The sequence below is a fragment of the Coenobita brevimanus genome, chromosome 2, assembly GCF_032717465.1.
Source record: "Coenobita brevimanus isolate Jiangsu-jjx chromosome 2, ASM3271746v2, whole genome shotgun sequence".
Taxonomy (NCBI): domain Eukaryota; kingdom Metazoa; phylum Arthropoda; class Malacostraca; order Decapoda; family Coenobitidae; genus Coenobita; species Coenobita brevimanus.
In genome coordinates this window covers 1,297,501-1,315,000 of record NC_136955.1, presented here as the reverse complement: position 1 = coordinate 1,315,000, position 17,500 = coordinate 1,297,501, and the positions used below count along the sequence as shown (strand labels likewise).

General features: G+C 40.5%; 1 protein-coding gene across 1 annotated transcript in view; it reads left to right on the top strand.

Annotated features, from left to right (window-relative positions):
* Positions 1–8,235, top strand: part of LOC145390662 (lysoplasmalogenase TMEM86A-like) — a 23,185-nt gene extending 14,950 nt beyond the window's left edge. The window contains exons 3-5 of the mRNA XM_080265455.1: positions 1,254–1,447; positions 2,884–3,110; positions 5,133–8,235. Of these exons, the coding sequence (XP_080121581.1) occupies positions 1,254–1,447; positions 2,884–3,110; positions 5,133–5,549 (838 nt within the window). The 3' untranslated portion in view covers positions 5,550–8,235. The remainder of the gene's footprint in view (positions 1–1,253; positions 1,448–2,883; positions 3,111–5,132) is intronic.
* The last annotated feature ends 9,265 nt before the right edge of the window (positions 8,236–17,500 follow it).

Here is a 17,500-nt window from a genome sequence, read left to right as displayed (position 1 = left end):
TTTAATAAGCATAGGAAAGTAGGAAGGAAATTTAAGCAAGGAAAAACAGTAATTTACTCAGTGTGTTGTGGATGTGATAGAAAGTGTTAAGAGGAATAATCTGAGGTGGTTTGGCCATGTGGAAAGGATGGAGAGAGAGACAAACTTGGAGAGTGTGTGTGAGTGAGGTGGAGGGGAGGAGAGGGAAGGGGAGACAGAGGATGAGGTAGAGGGATGGAGTAGCAAGGGATGTGAGAGGTGAGTTGGTGGAGGGCAGCGAAATGGCAGAGGACAGGGTGATATGGAAGCGATTTGTTTGTGGCCACCCCTTACAGGATCAAGGCATCTGGCTATAGATAGATAGATAAATTTATGCATCTCCCACTACGGTACTTACAAAAAACAATGCTGTATGCTGTATGGGAAAGTCTTCTTGTGAGAATATATGAAGCATCAGGGTGACCAACTGTACCATACTAAACCTAACTAGTAATGTATTTTTATTTATTTTGGACCATGGATCAGTGTCCCTGTGAACTTGGTGGACATCAGGATTCCAGCCACTTCAGTTGAGAATTCCCAGAGATATTTGTAGAGGTTATTTTGAGGGTACTAGTGATAGGTGGGGGTCTCACTATCCACTCACGTAATGGAATGCTGAGTGTAATGCCATCTTCTAATAACTATACATTGTCTCATAAGCCATATTTGTTCCTGTAAATTAGGTAGCCATTTTGTTGTGCAGATTTGGATGGTAATTGTCAAATGATATGGAGCTAGGTGTGTCAGCTGGATGTGCCCATAAAAATTTGTACAGTATCCTGATTTTCATACAGTTTTCTAGTAGCAACAGGAGTAAACCAAAAAAGAAAAATCACCCAGAGTCTTTTTCCCTAATCAGACAAGAAGCCAGTCAGAATATATGGAAATTAACTGTAATATGTGTGAAGAGAAGTTGTCACACAGATTTTACTCTCCCTATCAAACAAGCATGCCAGTTAGATTACGTTTATATTGGTATATGGGGGGGGGGGTGAGCTGGAAGCAGAGCAGTGAAATGGCAGGGGGACAGGGTGACATGGAGGCGATTTGTTTACGGCCACCCCTGATGGGATTAAGGCATCCGGGAATAGGTAGACAGATAGAACTGTGATATGTGTGAAGAGAAGATGTCACGTAGATTTTACTCTCCCTGTCAGACAAGCATGCCAGTTAGATTATATTTAAATTTGCGGTGATAATTTTGAAAACGTCTAATTGCATTGGGTCCCCAGATATGCATATTCGCGTCGTGTGCTGCTGGGGCTCGTTATGTCTGTGGTGGGTGATGCGCTGCTGGTGTGGGACGAGCTCTTTATCCATGGCCTGGTGGCGTTCCTCTTCGCCCAGGTCCTCTACATCTCGGCCTTTGGATTCCGACCCTTCAATGTTTACGTGGCTGCGGTGACGTACTCTCTCGCTGCTCTAGGTGTGCAGACTTGTGTACTGTTTATAATGATCTGTGATGATGATGATGATGATGGTGGTGGTGGGTGATGATGGTGATAGTGATATAATAATGATGATGATGATGGTGGTGGGTGATGATGATGATGATGATGATGATAAAGATTTAATGATGATGATGGTGATATAATGATGGTGATGATGATGATGATAGCAATAAAATGATGGTGGATGATGGTGATGATAGCAATATAATGATGGTGGATGATGGTGATGATAGCAATATAATGATGGTGGTGGTGATAGTGGTGGTGGTGGTAATGAAGAAATCACCAGTAATATCATGAGTAAATATTCAATCATCATTTATATATTTCCCTTTTTACTATTTCATGCAGTACAAATGCACATGGGAAGCAAATGTATGGCTATAGAATATCTTTAACTATGCATATGTATTTTTTTTTCTTTTAACATTTGGAGACCATAAACCATCCTAGCGTGTTTCAGTCTTATACCAGCTCTCTCTGCCATGTAATCTTAAGCTGTGTTCCTTCTCAGTCCCCACTCCCAAGGCCTTCATGTAGAACCTCGTCCACATCTTCCTCACTCTGCCTCACTCTTCACGTCCACACCTATGACCCTCCTCAGTCACTCCTCGTCCTCCATCTCCCAGCATACACCATCTCAGTGATTATATGGGATAAAGATTGTAATTTTTGGAGGGATGGGGGTGTGAGTTGGGAGCAGGGCAGTGAAATGGCGGGGGACAGGGTGAAGTGGAGGCGATTTGTTTGTGGCCACCCTGTACGGGATTGAGGCGTCTGGCAATAGATAGATAGATAGATCTCTAATTTATTGAGGAATGTGTACTCTCCAGGTTACGGTGAAAATTAGAATAGAAAAAGGAATGAATAAAGTAGTGTTAGTCTTTGCACCTGCTCACTCTACCCCTTATCAGAGTGACTTGTGGCTTTTTAGACTGAGTGCTGTACTTTCATTCTGTTTATATAGCCAGCAGGCCCATTAACAAGTGTGAGTTGCCTAATTTGGTGCATGATGGTTAATTCTTGTCATCACTTATTTACTCGTATTTTGAAGTGAATGGCCAGCGTCTCAAATGAATCCCTTATACACTAATATAGATAAATGTAGATACAGATTAGAGAGGAATGATAATAATAATAATAATAATAATAATAAATAATAATCCATCCATCCATCCATCATCCAGTCATACATTGCCCCATGAGGAGTGTAGGAGCCCGGTGCTAGGCAAGTTGGTCCTGACATTCAAGATGAGAGTGACCAGCCTCACTCATCCCTGATAAATAATAATAATAATGATAATAATAATGACAAAATAATATTAAAACAAATAGTATTGGTTTGTAGTAGCAGTAGTAGTAGCAGTAGCAGTAATAGTAGTAAAAACAACAGCTCCTATCACTCTCCCAGGCATCTACCTACTGTTGCCTGGTACAAGTGGCGTGGTGTCAATGGGGCTGCCTTTGTACACTGTGGTGCTGATGACGATGGTGTGGCGCGCTGTGGCTAGGGTACAGTTGTTCCAGGAGCTGTGGACGTGGACAAAACTCTGCTCGTGTCTGGGGGGCGTGCTGTTTGCTGTGTCGGACGGCATTATCGGATTCAACACATACTGCTGCACCATCCCTCACTCGCAGGTCAGAGAGAGTAGTGTTAGTGCTGTACAGGGGAGTGAAAGAGTGTGGAGGTTGTAGGGAGTAGCGTAGTGTTTTGTTTGGGAGAAGGAGAGAGAGACAGAGACAGACAGACGGTGATGAATTGGAGGGAAAGAGTGTAGAGTCTGTAAGGTGCGGTGTAGTGGTGTTTTCATTGGGAGAGAGAGACAGACAGACAGAGAGACAGGCAGACAAAGGATGCTGAATTGGAGAGAAAGAGTGTAGAATTTGTAGGGAGTAATGTTTTTTAAAATCAGAAATGGGAGGTAGGTAAATACACAGATAAAATGAGAGATAAAAAAAGAGAGAGAGAGAGAAAAGAAATAAAGAGGGAGAGAGTATAGGAAGTATTCATTAACCTTATCTTTATTTTTACTCATTATTTTTCTCATCATTACCCTACACTTTCAAATAATGGCCAGTTTAGTGATCTTTTAAAATGGACATTGACAGACAGATGAAGGAATATTATTGATACAGTATATATATATATATTAATTCTCTCTCTCTCTCTCTCTCTCTCTCACCCAGCTACCAATATCCACACAGTTTATTCAGCCGTAGAGAGATATTTCAAGTTATCTTTTAATTTGATATCATTCTTGGGGTGCTGACGTTAAGCTGAATAAAATAAAAAAATAAAATCATGAAATAGGTACAGTAATAACATATAAATCATGCCCAGTTACTAAAAAAGTTAGATACAGGATAGGTATTTGTAGTGGTAGGTGGTGGTGACCGTCATCCACTCATCTGTTGTAGTGCCGCCTACTTCTTCTTTCACCTTTATCATTCTCTTTATGTGCCTCTCCTCCTCTCTTCCTATATCTCACCATCATCCACTCACTTGATGTAGTGCTGCCTGCTTCTTCCTTCACCTTTATCATTATTTTTCTGTATATACCCTCGCCTATTCCTATTTCTCCCATCTTTCCTGTCACATTTTATTACTCTTCTTTCCTCTTCTGGTGGCTTTACATTGAGTGACAAGCCTGATGGTTTCCAGTAAGCCAGGAAACCATTTATAGTGCGGGGTGGTAACCATATAACCAACCCATATGTGTTCCCTACATGTCAGCAAGTGGGTTGACAGAGGGTTAGTGCCCCTCCCTGTCAAACAAGTAACTCAAAGATAAATGGCCACCCCTTACAGGATTATGATGATGATGGTAGTTTAGTAAGTGGTAATGCCAGTGGTGATGATGATGATGATGATGATGGTAGTTTAGTAAGTGGTAATTCCATTGCTGATGATGATGATGATGATGATGATAAAATTCCCTGGAGAGCATCAGTTCATTACAACACAGGCATCGATTCATTGACGTATGGATTGAGAGGCAAGGGTGATGATGATGTAACGAGAAAAGTTTGCGTCTCTCTCTCTCTCTCTCTCTCTCTCTCTCTCTCTCTCTCTCTCACCTTCATTAACCGAGATTATAATATTGATTTGGTGTTACATAACCAGACATTGTTTTGGTGATTTAAGTGCATAGAGTAAGGCCAGTTTCTGTTACCTATATGCTGTGTGTGTGAGAGTGACTGTTACTTATATCCTGTGTGTATGAGTGGTATGTAGGTTAAATATGTGTACTTGTATGTGTAAGTAAAATATGAGTGTGTATGTCAGTTAGGTATGTGTGTGTGTAAGTTAGATATGTGCGTGTGTATGTAAGTTAAATACCAGTATGTGTATGTGTAAGTTAAATATGTTTATATGTAAGTTAAATATGTATGTGTGTAAGTTACATATGTGTATGTGTAAGTTGTGTATGTAAGTTTAATATGTGTGTGTAATATGTGTGTGTAATATGTTTGTGTAAGTTAAATTTGTATGTGTATATGTGTATGTGTAAGTTAAATATGCATGTGTATAAGATATGTTTATGTGTAAGTTAAATGTGTGTGTGTGTGTGTGTGTGTGTGTGTGTGTGTGTGTGTGTGTGTGTGTGTGTGTGTGTGTAAGTTATATTGCATATGTTAAATATTTCCCCTCTTGCCCAGGCGGTAATCATGGTGACGTACTATGCCGCTCAGCTGGGTATTTCACTCAGTGTAGTGGACAGCAAAGCCAGCTACCTAGACTCCCTGCGCACTACCACACACCCCACCACACCTACCACAGCCAGAGCTATGTTCACAGGCCCACTGCGCAATCGCCACACCACACCAACTAAAGCAGACTGCCTCAACTCCCTGCAGTCTCACCACACCATGCCAACCACGTCAAACCTTCACTCCCTTGCTTCATCGTGTTATAGCAATGGCAACACCAGCACGGACGGAGAGACGTACTATCCTTGTCTCCAGCTACCCTCTCACTCTGGAAATTCTTGTAGTGAGAGAGAGTCCTACTGCCCTTGTCCCCAGCCTTCCTCCCCTTCTCTCCTGACTCATCGATTTACCAGCAAGAATAAGTAGGAAGATTCTGGTGTCGTGGGGGGTTCGTGGATATGTGGCCTCTCAGGAACTTACTTTAGTTTCCGTTCAGCCTCAGAGGGAAGTGGGGTGTTGGAATTTACTCCATTATTCATCCACTTTACACTCCCAAAAGACGTCACATTGAGGTTTGACTCATTCTTTTTGTAGTGAGACAAGATCCTGGGCCCACCTTGACAAATGTATAGTCAGTGCCATCTTGTAACTGGTTTGTTTTTTGTAGGAAAGGTGAGGTAAGTGCAAAATTTTCCTGTATCTTACTCCACCTAGAGAGAGAGAGAAAGAAAGGCAAATTATCATAAGTTATTTAGTTTGACAGGAGGGTGCAAGGAAAGGAAAACGTTGAATCTTTCCCTCTCTCTGGTCAAAAAACAAATCAGAGTTGCAAGACAGAATTGGTCATGCGTCATAGTCAATCCAGGCCATGGTGAATCATGCGGAAGTGGTGCTGCGTCCGCCATTTCACCGCAAAACCCGCCACGAACCCCAGCCCAGAGCTCCCGCCTCCACCTCACTGCATCCTCTGAATCTCCTAGTGCGAATTCCGATGCAGCCGTCTGCCTTCAGTATTTCTTCCATTTTTTGAAAGACAAGAGATTTTATTGTGGTGGTAGAGGGGTAGTATCTGGTAGTTTAGTAGACTGTAGTAGATTCAAGCATCCAAATGTAGTGTAGTATCGAGTGGTGAAGTCTTGTACAGTATTGTGGAGGCACAGTCATAGATGATAATTTGTGCGTACCCTCCATCCTTGAATCCCTGCCTAGCTGGAGGAGTCATACCAAGGATTTCTCACAAAGCAAAGACCTGTTGTCCAATATTATAGTTGTAGTTCAAAGTTTTGCAGGACTTCACCAAGAAATATTCAGAATTATACTTAATTATATTTACTTTTTAATGTCTGGATAACCGTACATCACAGTTACACTCCTTTGCCAGTTGTCTATCTATCGATCTGTTGCTAGACGCCTCAGTCCTGCAAGGGATGGCCACAAACAGATCACCTCCATGTTGCCAGGGGGTGTGACCTGCCTTGCTCCTAGGTCACACCCCCTGCTCTCTTATACCTCTCCACTCCATCCCTCCATCTCATCCTTGGCCTCCCCCTTGCTCTCCATCCCTTCACCTTACTCACATACACTTTCCTCGTTGGTCTTTCACTGTCCATCCTCTCCACATGGCCAATTGCTGATGAGTATATCCAGGGAAGGAGAGTGAGGCAAACCCACTCTGTGTATAATATAACTATTTGGGGGCTAAAGCTTCCCAATGCCCTCTGTCTCCATCAAATCTTCAAAAGATCCACAAATGGTGATAGACGTAAGAAGCTAACATGGTGTAGTATATTAAGATTAAATAAACTTAACAGGAAATGATTTAAGCCACTCACAATAGGTCTTTGTTTTGGTGTTGGCCAAGTGTAGGTGTATGTGACAGTCAGCCGGGTGTAGGAGTAGAGGGGAAGCACAAACTTTGGCTCACAGCCGGTACAATGCCCGTGGAGACAAAGTGTAATGGAGTATATAGAAGCCCACGTTGCTTAGAGGCAAAGCGGGAATCATCTCTTTGACTCAGTGGTAACGTGTGCGCGTATGAAGCGTGAGGGCCTGAGTTCAAACCCCGGCCAGATCAGAGATTAATTTGTTAAGTTTCAGGTCAGTTATTACAAAAGTACGGAAAATGGTGATGGTTCCTTCATGTGCCTGTACTGTTTGTATTGCTTACTGTTGTTGTTTTCAGATATATTTGGGTTTGTGCAAGTGAAATTCCAGTAGATGTGCTGTGTGTTGATGTACTACCCTGCTTTGGTGTTACAGTACAAGCAGGCTTGTACTTTTTACTGCATGGAAGGCAGGGAGATTGTACAGTACTCTAGTGTTCCTTTCTCCTTTGATGTGTGTCCCAGTGAGATCATGAAGCCATACTGGTGATTTCCCACTCCTTGTTAATGTATGAAAATAGGTTAAGATGGTGAAGGTGATTGATCTTGAAAATACTGAGTAGCAAAAGGGGGCCTACAGGACTGGGATACTGTATTGAATTATGTGAGGTGATGGGGACAGGGTGACATGGAGGTGATTTGTTTGTGGCCACCCCTCATGGGATTAAAGCGTGTGGCTATTTATAGATAGATAGATGAAGCCAGTGCAATAATCCAATAATCTTGTACAGTAAGGCCTTATTATGTCACTTTTATTATTATTATTATTATTTGAGTCCAGATTAGTTACATAAGAATCCCCTGTTAAAGTTTTATTGCTACAGATTAAGCTAAGGTTCCATTTTGTCTTCTTTTACGGTATTAATCTAGCAGTTTAAGACACTCCAACCAGATGGGCGTGTAAGGGCTTAGATCTGAGGGTTGGTTGGGGTTTATTGCTTACTTAATGCCACTCAGAGACAAACAATTCTGGTCTCCCTCATCTTAAATGTCAGGGATGAGTAGTGCATAACCTGGGTCTCTATACTCTTGATGGGGCTAAACAGGAGTGGATTTTAAATGGAGTGAGAGGTGATTGGGAAAGTTGTAATAATTCTAAACATATCCCTGACCCATAACCAAAACTGTTTACTTTTATTTTTATTTATTAGTTGATTTATTAATATAGATGATGAGAGAATGAATGAATTTTTTGTTGTAATAATTCTGAACATATCATTGACTTATTAAAAAAAATTGTGTATATATGTATTTTTTTAATTATTTTTTTTGGAATACCGTACCGTAATTCTTAACACATCCTTGAATCAAAACAAGAACTACATATATTTTTTATGGACTATTTCAAAGAGATATGACGGAGCTACTGATTTTCTGCTGGAGGTTTAAAAATTCAAAGGACATGTAACTGAAACTGTTATTCTTACGTGGGAGGAGTTACAGTATTGATAATCCGTTCACACGAAAGTATATGAGAGAGAAACGGCATCTTCTGATCGTTTTCACACTTTCTCACTCTCCTTTCTCATGTTTCTGGCACCTACCTCACCCCATCCTTATCTGGGAAAAAAGGTCAGGTTGATAATGATGATGATGATGACAGTGATGACAGTGATGATGATATTGATGATGACACATATAGGTGTGCATCTTTTGTACTTTCTCCTCTCTGACTGGCTACTACCTCACCCCATCCTTAGCTGGGAAAAAAGTCAGTTTGATGATGATGATGATTATGATGATGAAGATGATTATGGTGATGATGATGATTGTGATGATGATGATGTTGATGGTAATGATGATGATGTTAATGATGCTGATGACATTGATGAAGATGAGAGTGATTATGATGGTGATGATGACAGTGATGGAGATGGTGGTGATGGTGATGACAGTGATGAAGATGGTGGTGATGGCGATGACAGTGATGATGATGATGGTCTCTTGGGTTTCCATAGCTTTATTGAACTGTTTAAATTAATGCAAACTTATCATTTTTCCTCCGCTTTGAATGTCTGCACTTAGCCCATTTATTTTGAGTGATATTTTTGAATTTATTTTTACTACTTTTGGATGATTTTGAACTTTGAAAACCATGACAGCAGTGAAAGGGTTAATGAAGGTGATGGCCTGTGTGTTATCAGGAAAGGAAGCCCCCTAACACCTCTTCCTTAGTGATTTATTTTTGGATGTGGCTGGTTCGTGTTAGTATGTTATGCAGAGTATGGTGGTATTTGAATGGTTTAAATGACAGGAGAGGTTAGGAAGAAGTAGTAAGCAAAATAAATCACTTAGGAGGAGGTGTTAGGGAACTTCCACAACCGACAATATAGACCTATTTCAAAGGTTTGTATTAGTCAGGAAGCTCCCTAACACCTCCTCCTCAGTGATTTATTTTTGGATACGGCTGGTTAATATCAGTGTGTATGTTATTTATGCAGAGTATGGTGGTATTTCTCAATGACACAGAAGAGGCTGATGTGAAGTAAGAAGCAAAATAAATCACTTAGGAAGAGGTGTTAGGGATCATCCTCAACTGAAGTGGAATAAACTCATCTGTAGAGAGCAATAAGTAAATTAATATGATAAAAGATATCCATAGAGTGAAGAAATTAATGTAAGAATTCTATGTTAGTTTTATATGGCAAATGATGAGGTATGGAGTATTATTATTATTATTATTATTATTATTGATGGTGAGATGATGATGATGATGATGAAGAGGAGGAATTCTTTTTGTTGTTGTTTTTGTTTTGGTGATGCTAATGATGGTGGTGGTGGTTGTGGTGGTGGTGGTGGTGGTGGTGGTGATGATGATGATGATGATGATGATAGTGATGATGATGATTTTTCCCTTTGACTCATGCCACTCCCACACACACTCCCCCTCATTTCCTCTAGTATTTTCCCCTTCTGATCTCATTCCAATTCTTCCCTTCCATCCCCTCCCTTCCCTTCCCTCCCATCCATCCCCTCCCATCCATCCCCTCCCTTCCATCCCCTCCCATCCATCCCCTCCCATCCATTCCTTGTCCTAATGCACTCTAATTTGACAGTGAAGTGTTTGGATAGATAGATAGCTAAATAGATAGATAGATACTGTTACTCCTGTCACTCCATAATACTATACACTATACTTTTGTATAGTGAAGTGCGTGTTGGTATACAGGAAGGAAAATCATGTATACAAACAGTGGTATACGCAGCCAAAATCGAGATGAATTTCAAATACGGCTCCATGTCAACAATACTCATTTTATTACGATATTTTTGAATAATTCCGCCACCACTGTTTTTATTGCCTTATTTATCTCAGTATTTATTTATGGTATTTATTTTGTGTTCAAAATTTATTATTTGATTTTCTGTTTGGTATTAATTTATTTTTATACATTTAGTTTTTATTTTCTTATTAATTTCTGGTTATTTATTTATTTTCATTTTTTTTATTTTTTTTATTATTGATTTGTTTTTCAGTATTTTATTTATATTTTTATTAATTTTATTTTTTTTAATGTATTTTTAATTCTATTTATTTATCTTTATTTATTTTTATTTTGTATATGGTTTGGAGGAGGTAAAGTGAATATCATGACCTTTTAAAATCCATCATTAGATTGAGATGGTCCAGTTGTAAGTGACACTGAAGATGCTGTAACACCTTTTCCTTGGCTGTTTATCCTGCACATTACACCTCACTGGCCTCTTGTGTGTAATTCGTAAAATAAAACGCTGAGGAGGATGTACCAGGAAGCTCCCTAACACCTTTTTCTAAGCAATTTATCCTGCACATTACACCTCACTGGCCTCTTGTGTGTAATTCGTAAAATAAAACGCTGAGGAAGAGGTACCAGGAAGCTCCCTAACACCTTTTTCTAAGCAATTTATCCTGCATTATACACCTCACTGGCCTCTTGTGTGTAATTCGTAAAATACAACACTGAGGAAGAGGTACCAGGAAGCTCACTAACACCTCTTTCTTAGCAATTTATCCTGCACATTACACTTCACTGGCCTCTTGTGTGTAATTCGTAAAATATAACACTGAGGCAGATGTACTAGGAAGCTCCCTAACACCTTTTCGTAAGTGATTTATTTTGCTTATTACACCTAAAATATAGTTCTAAGAAGGTACTGCGAAGCTCCCTGACACCTTTTCCTAAGTGATTTATTTTGCTTAATACACCATAAATATATTTCTGAGGAGGTACTATGAAGCTCCCTAACACCTTTTCCTGAGCTGTTTATTTTGGTTATTACCTTACTCTCCTATCCTGTTATATAAATCCTGACAACATTGCCATTCTCTGCCTAAGTAACGTACCAGAGGATATTAACCAGCCATATCCAAAAATAAATCACTAAGGAAGAGGTGTTAGGGAACATAAATCCTTCCAGTATCACCATACTCTGCGTAAATAACATATAAAAGGATATTAACCAGCCATATCCAAAAATAAATCACTAAAGAAGAGGTGTTAGGGAGCTTTCTTGCCCTATGGGAGTAAGATTGGGCAGTGTTCTTGTATGATTACGAAGCTTACTTAACACCTTTTCCTGAGTGATTTATTTTTGGATACTGCTGGCTAATAACCTTTTGTGTATGAAGGAGGGGGGAGTGAGTTGGGGGGAGGGCAGTCAAATGGTGGGTGACAGAGCGACTTGGAGGTGTTTTGTCTGCGGCCACCCTTTGCGGGATTAGGGCATCAGGCTGTAGATAGATAGATGTTATTTATGCAGAGAATGGTGATATTAGAAGAATTTAAGCAGTACTGAAGAGGATAACAAGGTGTAGTAGGTAAAATAAATCACTTAGGAACATGTGTTTGGGAGCTTCCTTGCCTGAGGGGAATATGAGCAGGAGTATTTAGTTCTCTCTCTCTCTCTCTCATTTTTTTTTATCTCCAGATACCTGAATCCCGTAAGGGGTGGCCACAAACAAATCGCCTCCATGTTGCCCTGTCCCCCGCCATCTCACTGCCCTCTCCCCAGCTCACACCGCCTTCCGTCATATTCAGTTCCAGTCGTAAAGTAACTCAATATATCGTGATCTCAGCCAACAAGATTTTTTTTTTTTTCTTTAATAAGGATGACACTGAGGTGGTTTGGCCATGTGGAGAGGATGGAGAGTGAGAGACTGATGAGGAGAGTGTATGTGAGTTGAGGTGGAGGGGGAGGCCAAGGATGAGATGGAGGGTTAGAGTGGAGAGGTATATGAGGGAGGGGGGTTGTGATAGGAAGCGTTAGGAGGAACACACTGAGGTGGTTTGGCCATGTGGAGAGGATGGAGAGTGAGAGACTGATGGGGAGAGTGTATGTGAGTGAGGTGGAGGGGGAGAGAGGGAGGGGGAGGCCAAGGATGAGATGGAGGGATGGAGTGGAGAGGTATATGAGGGAGGGAGGTTGTGACAGGAAGCGTTAGGAGGAACACACTGAGGTGGTTTGGCCATGTGGAGAGGATGGAGAGTGAGAGACTGATGAGGAGAGTGTATGTGAGTTGAGGTGGAGGGGGAGGCCAAGGATGAGATGGAGGGATGGAGTGGAGAGGTATATGAGGGAGGGGGGTTGTGATAGGAAGCGTTAGGAGGAACACACTGAGGTGGTTTGGCCATGTGGAGAGGATGGAGAGTGAGAGACTGATGAGGAGTGTATGAGAGTGAGGTGGAGGGGGGGAGAGGGAGGGGCAGGCCAAGGATGAGATGGAGGGATGGAGTGGAGAGGGATATGAGGGAGGGGGGTTGTGATGGGAAGCGTTAGGAGAAACACACTGAGTTGGTTTGGCCATGTGAAGAGGATGGAGAGTGAGAGACTGACGAGGAGAGTGTATGTGAGTGAGGTGGAGGGGGAGAGAGGGAGGGGGAGGCCAAGGATGAGATGGAGGGATGGAGTGGAGAGGTATATGAGAGAGGGGGGTGTGAGTTGGGAGCAGGGCAGTGAAATGGCGGGGAACAGGGTGATGTGGAGACGATTTATTTGTGGCCACCCCGTATGGGATTAAGGCGTCTGGCAATAGATAGATAGATAGATAGACAGACATTTGTGAGGGTAGGAAGTTTTTTTTTTTTTTGTTATTTCCTATTTATATATTCTCCACACTGATATTCCTATTATGTAGAGTGAGAAACTGACTAGGAGAGTATGAGGTATGTGGAGGGGTAGAGGGAGACCTAGGATGAGGGAATGGGATGGGGATGTACTCTGAAGATGTGAGTTGGAGGGAGGGCTGCCTGTTGTTAGAAAAATAAGTGACATGGAGGCGGTTTGTTTGTGGCCACCTCCTCTGAGATTAAGATGTCTGGCTGAATCTATACTCTTTTCACTCTAACTTAGAAAAATAAGTGACATGGAGGCGGTTTGTTTGTGGCCACCTCCTCTGAGATTAAGATGTCTGGCTGAATCTATACTGTTTTCACTCTGACTTGGCCCAAAACTGTCATTTCTCCATCTTGAATCCTGAGTTGTAGCACTAGTTTAATGCTAGAGTATGGTGCTAGTCACGAAGAAGTGCTGTGGAAAGGATGTAGAGTCGTAGCGTTCAGGATAAATCGCTAAGGAAGAGGAAGGTGAGAAAATGGACCTTGACGCGACAGGCAGGATACTTAATAATTATGAATCTTAGTCTTTCACGTTACCGACTTTACTGGTGTACTTTACTGAGTAGATTTATAAAGCCACTTGAATCTGGTAGTGTATTTTATTTATTCTTTACTATATTTACTCAGCTTTGGGGGACCTTGTGCAGTGGAGGGGAAATTTAAATCTATGTTTGCCCCCTCAAAGTCAAAAATATCCCGCCAAAACTGAACGAAAATGCACAGAGATAATAAATAAAGTACGTTATCAGATTTGCTAGGTTAGGTTTATCACTACAGTATTACAATTTGTTTTAGTTTTATTTATGTCACTCGTATTTTTTTATTTCCATATTACATCTTAATTTTATTTCCACATTTTGAGATTACTGATTGTTTATGGTAGGAGGGATAAAAAATTGGCGCACCGTTTGATCTTGTTTCATACTCAATGCCTGTTTGTTGCGCCTTATTTTTTAATTTTATTTATTTTTTTGTGGTAACAGTAACAGAAGCATCATTTGAGGGTAAAAGTGAAGTAGAGGAGATGAAATGTTAGCAGATTTTCGTAACAGTGAGCAGAGAAACATACGAAGCCTCTCTCAGCTTACGAATATTAGCCAACAGGGGAAATGTGGAGTAGAAGAGGTGAAATATTAAGATTTTCGTATCAATAGGCAGAGAAACATACCAAGCCTCTCGCAGCTTACGAATATTAGCCAACAGGGGAAAATGTGGAGTAGAAGAGGTGAAATATTAAGATTTTCGTAACAGTGAGCAGAGAAACATACGAAGCCTCTCTCAGCTTACGAATATTAAGCAACACAGGAAATTGTAGAGTAGAAGAGGTGAATTATTGAGATTTTCGTATCAGTAGGCAGAGAAACATACCAAGCCTCTCGCAGCTTACGAATATTAGCCAACAGGGGAAATGTGGAGTAGAAGAGGTGAAATATTAACAGATTTTTCGAATAAGTGAGCAGAGAAACATACCAAGCCTCTCTCCGCTTACGAATATTAAGCAACACAGGAAATTGTCGAGTAGAAGAGGTGAATTATTGAGATTTTCGTATCAGTAGGCAGAGAAACATACCAAGCCTCTCGCAGCTTACGAATATTAGCCAACAGAGGAAATGTGGAGTAGAAGAGGTGAAATAACAGATTTTCGTATAAGTGAGCAGAATACCAAGCCTCTCTCAGCTTACGAATATTAGCCAACAGAGAGGCAGAAGAGGTGAATTATCCAATCATTTCCTCACTGTACCTGCTGGATTTCTATTATTTAAAGTTTATTGGTGGTGTTTGTACCACAGAATGTTTTATTTATTCACAGTAGAGATTTTGATAAGTTTCTCTGCTCATTCAAACGCTGTAATGTACTGGGAATATGGTTATAATATATTTTTCCGAGTTTTTAAGTTGGCGGGGAGATCTAACCTAAGTGAACTGTTATGTTAGTCACGTAGGCAGTAAGATTATTAAATTTGACATATAAACATATATATATATAGTTAATGGAAGGATTTGTTAAGTTCTATGGCATCTTTTTATTTTTATTTTTATTTTTCTGGTGTGGTGCTTCCTTCGTGTGCTCATTTTTAGCGGTTTTTATTTTAGCTTTTTTCGTTTTCTGTTTAACCTTGAAAGATGTATTAGTTCTGTTATAATTAGTAGTTTGAGTTTTTTTTTTAACAATTGCTCTAGTTTTCAATTGTTTTGCCTTCTGTTTTTTGATTGTGATTTTTGCTTTTGGTTTCACGTTTTGATTTTGCTGTTATTATTGTTTTGAAGTTTTCCTGGTACTCTTGTATCACCCCATTCGTAAGTGGAGATGATGATGATGAGGAGGAGGAGGAGGAAGAGGAGGAGAATGATGATGATAATGAGAATGTTGAGGAGGAGGGGGGGTGGAAGAGGAGGAGGAGGTGGACGATGAGATGACGATAAGGAAAAGGAGGAGGCGGAGAGGGTGCTGCTGAGGAGGAGGGTGATGCTGAGGATGATGATTGCTCTGTTTCTTGGCTGTGTTGGTTAATATAATTGTTGGTTTGGTTGATTGGGTGGTTGGCGGGATATTCAATTTGCCTCTTGGTTGACGTTCCAGGGCTGGTTGATTGATAGGTTGATTAGTAAGTTCCGGGATGGTTGATTGGTTTTTCAAGATTGTATTTGTAGTGGGTTTGGAGATGTAAGGTAGATTTAACGTTTGGAGATTTGGTTGGTTAATAGGTCGGTTAGTTGATTAGCTAGTTGATTGATTGGTTAGTTGATTGGCTTGTCGGTTGGTTGTAGGGGTTGTTTGTTGATTGGTAGTGTTCAGTGTCAACCTATCAGCCTACTTCAGCCGTAACATTCCACCCTACAACCAAATATTTATATACGTCAGGTAAACAATTCTCGGGCAGACTTATGAGAAAAAAAATATTCATATCTCTAAAATAATCGATATATTTCAAAATTATCAGACTTTAGCCGTAAATTTTTTGAATTCGACTCGTCCAGGAGATTCACGTATGGATCAGACTCTTCCAACAGACAACGTATGGATCGGATCGGACTCTCCCAAAAGACATATTGTGTGTATACTGTATTTAGAATTGTAAATATAAGTTATTCTGGTAGCTGGATATTTGTATACTAGTAACTGTATTTGTATAGTAGTATTGAACCAGTATATATATATGTATACTATGTAGGACTTGTTTCCCTAATCTTACCAGTACAAACACTTAAAAAGTTTTGAATTCTTTAACATCATTTTGCCGTGGAATTTGAATGTGGACGAAAGCACTGATATTTTTTTGATATTTCCAGTGATATTAACTTTTCAAATCATAATCGTTTCTCTAATACAGTAAGCGCGTGATATAATACTGTTTTAAATATACTCATACACTCATTTTCAAATCAGCACATATTGGGTGTATATTATTTTCGCGATGTGTCGGGTTTATATCCTGTATGTAGACGGCAAATGTCCTTCCCATTTTTTATTGTTTTGAAAGTTTATAAGGAAGTTGTAGTTAATGTGGGATGTAATTTTTGAGTACATTGCAGTACATTTTATCGGTGTACATTTATCTGCAAGTTGGTGATGTTTTGCTTATAAATTTAGAGGACCCGTTTCAGTGCATAGGAAAGATGATGTGGGATGTTTGAATAACCAGGTAGACGGAGGGTGAGATGGAGGGATGGAGTATAGAGGCGAGGGAGGGGGAGACCGAGGATTAGGAGTAGAGAGGCGAGGGAGGGGAAGGCCGAGGATGGGATGGAAGGGGTGAAGTGATATTCCTGTACTGATATTCTGGTAAGAGTTGTTTTGTAAATGAACTTTAGATAATAAACACTTTATTTTTGTCAGTTATTATTTGTCCTGCCGTGTTAGTGTGTGAGTAGGATTGACAATTGACGTGCTGAGTGAAAGTGGTAGTAGTGGTAGTGGTAATAGTAGTGGTAGTAGTGGTGGTGGTGGTAGTAATGGTAGTAGTAGTAGTATTGGTAATAGTAGTAGTGGTGGTAGTAGTAGTAGTGGTTGTGGTAGAGTAGCAGTAATAGTAGTGGTAGCTGTAGTAGTAGTAGTGGTAGTAGTAGTTGCAGTAGCAGAAGCAGTTGTTGTAATAATCGTAGTAGTAGCAGTAATAGTAGTGGTAGTAGTAGCTTTAGTAGTAGTAGATCAACCCCGGTCTCTCTGGTCAGGCCAATCAGACCTGTCAACCTCAAGAAAGGAATCGAACCTGCATGGCCGTCCAAATGGTTCCAGGGGCCACAGGGAACCATTAGCCTTGTCATTCAGTGTAGAGTCACGTAAGGAAGACGTGGGTGGCAATAGAGTGAGCGGATGATAGTTGCCTGCCGTACCATCAGTAGGAGGCGAATTATACTACTTCATATGCTGTAGCATAGATTCTTTTTTATGCAAGAA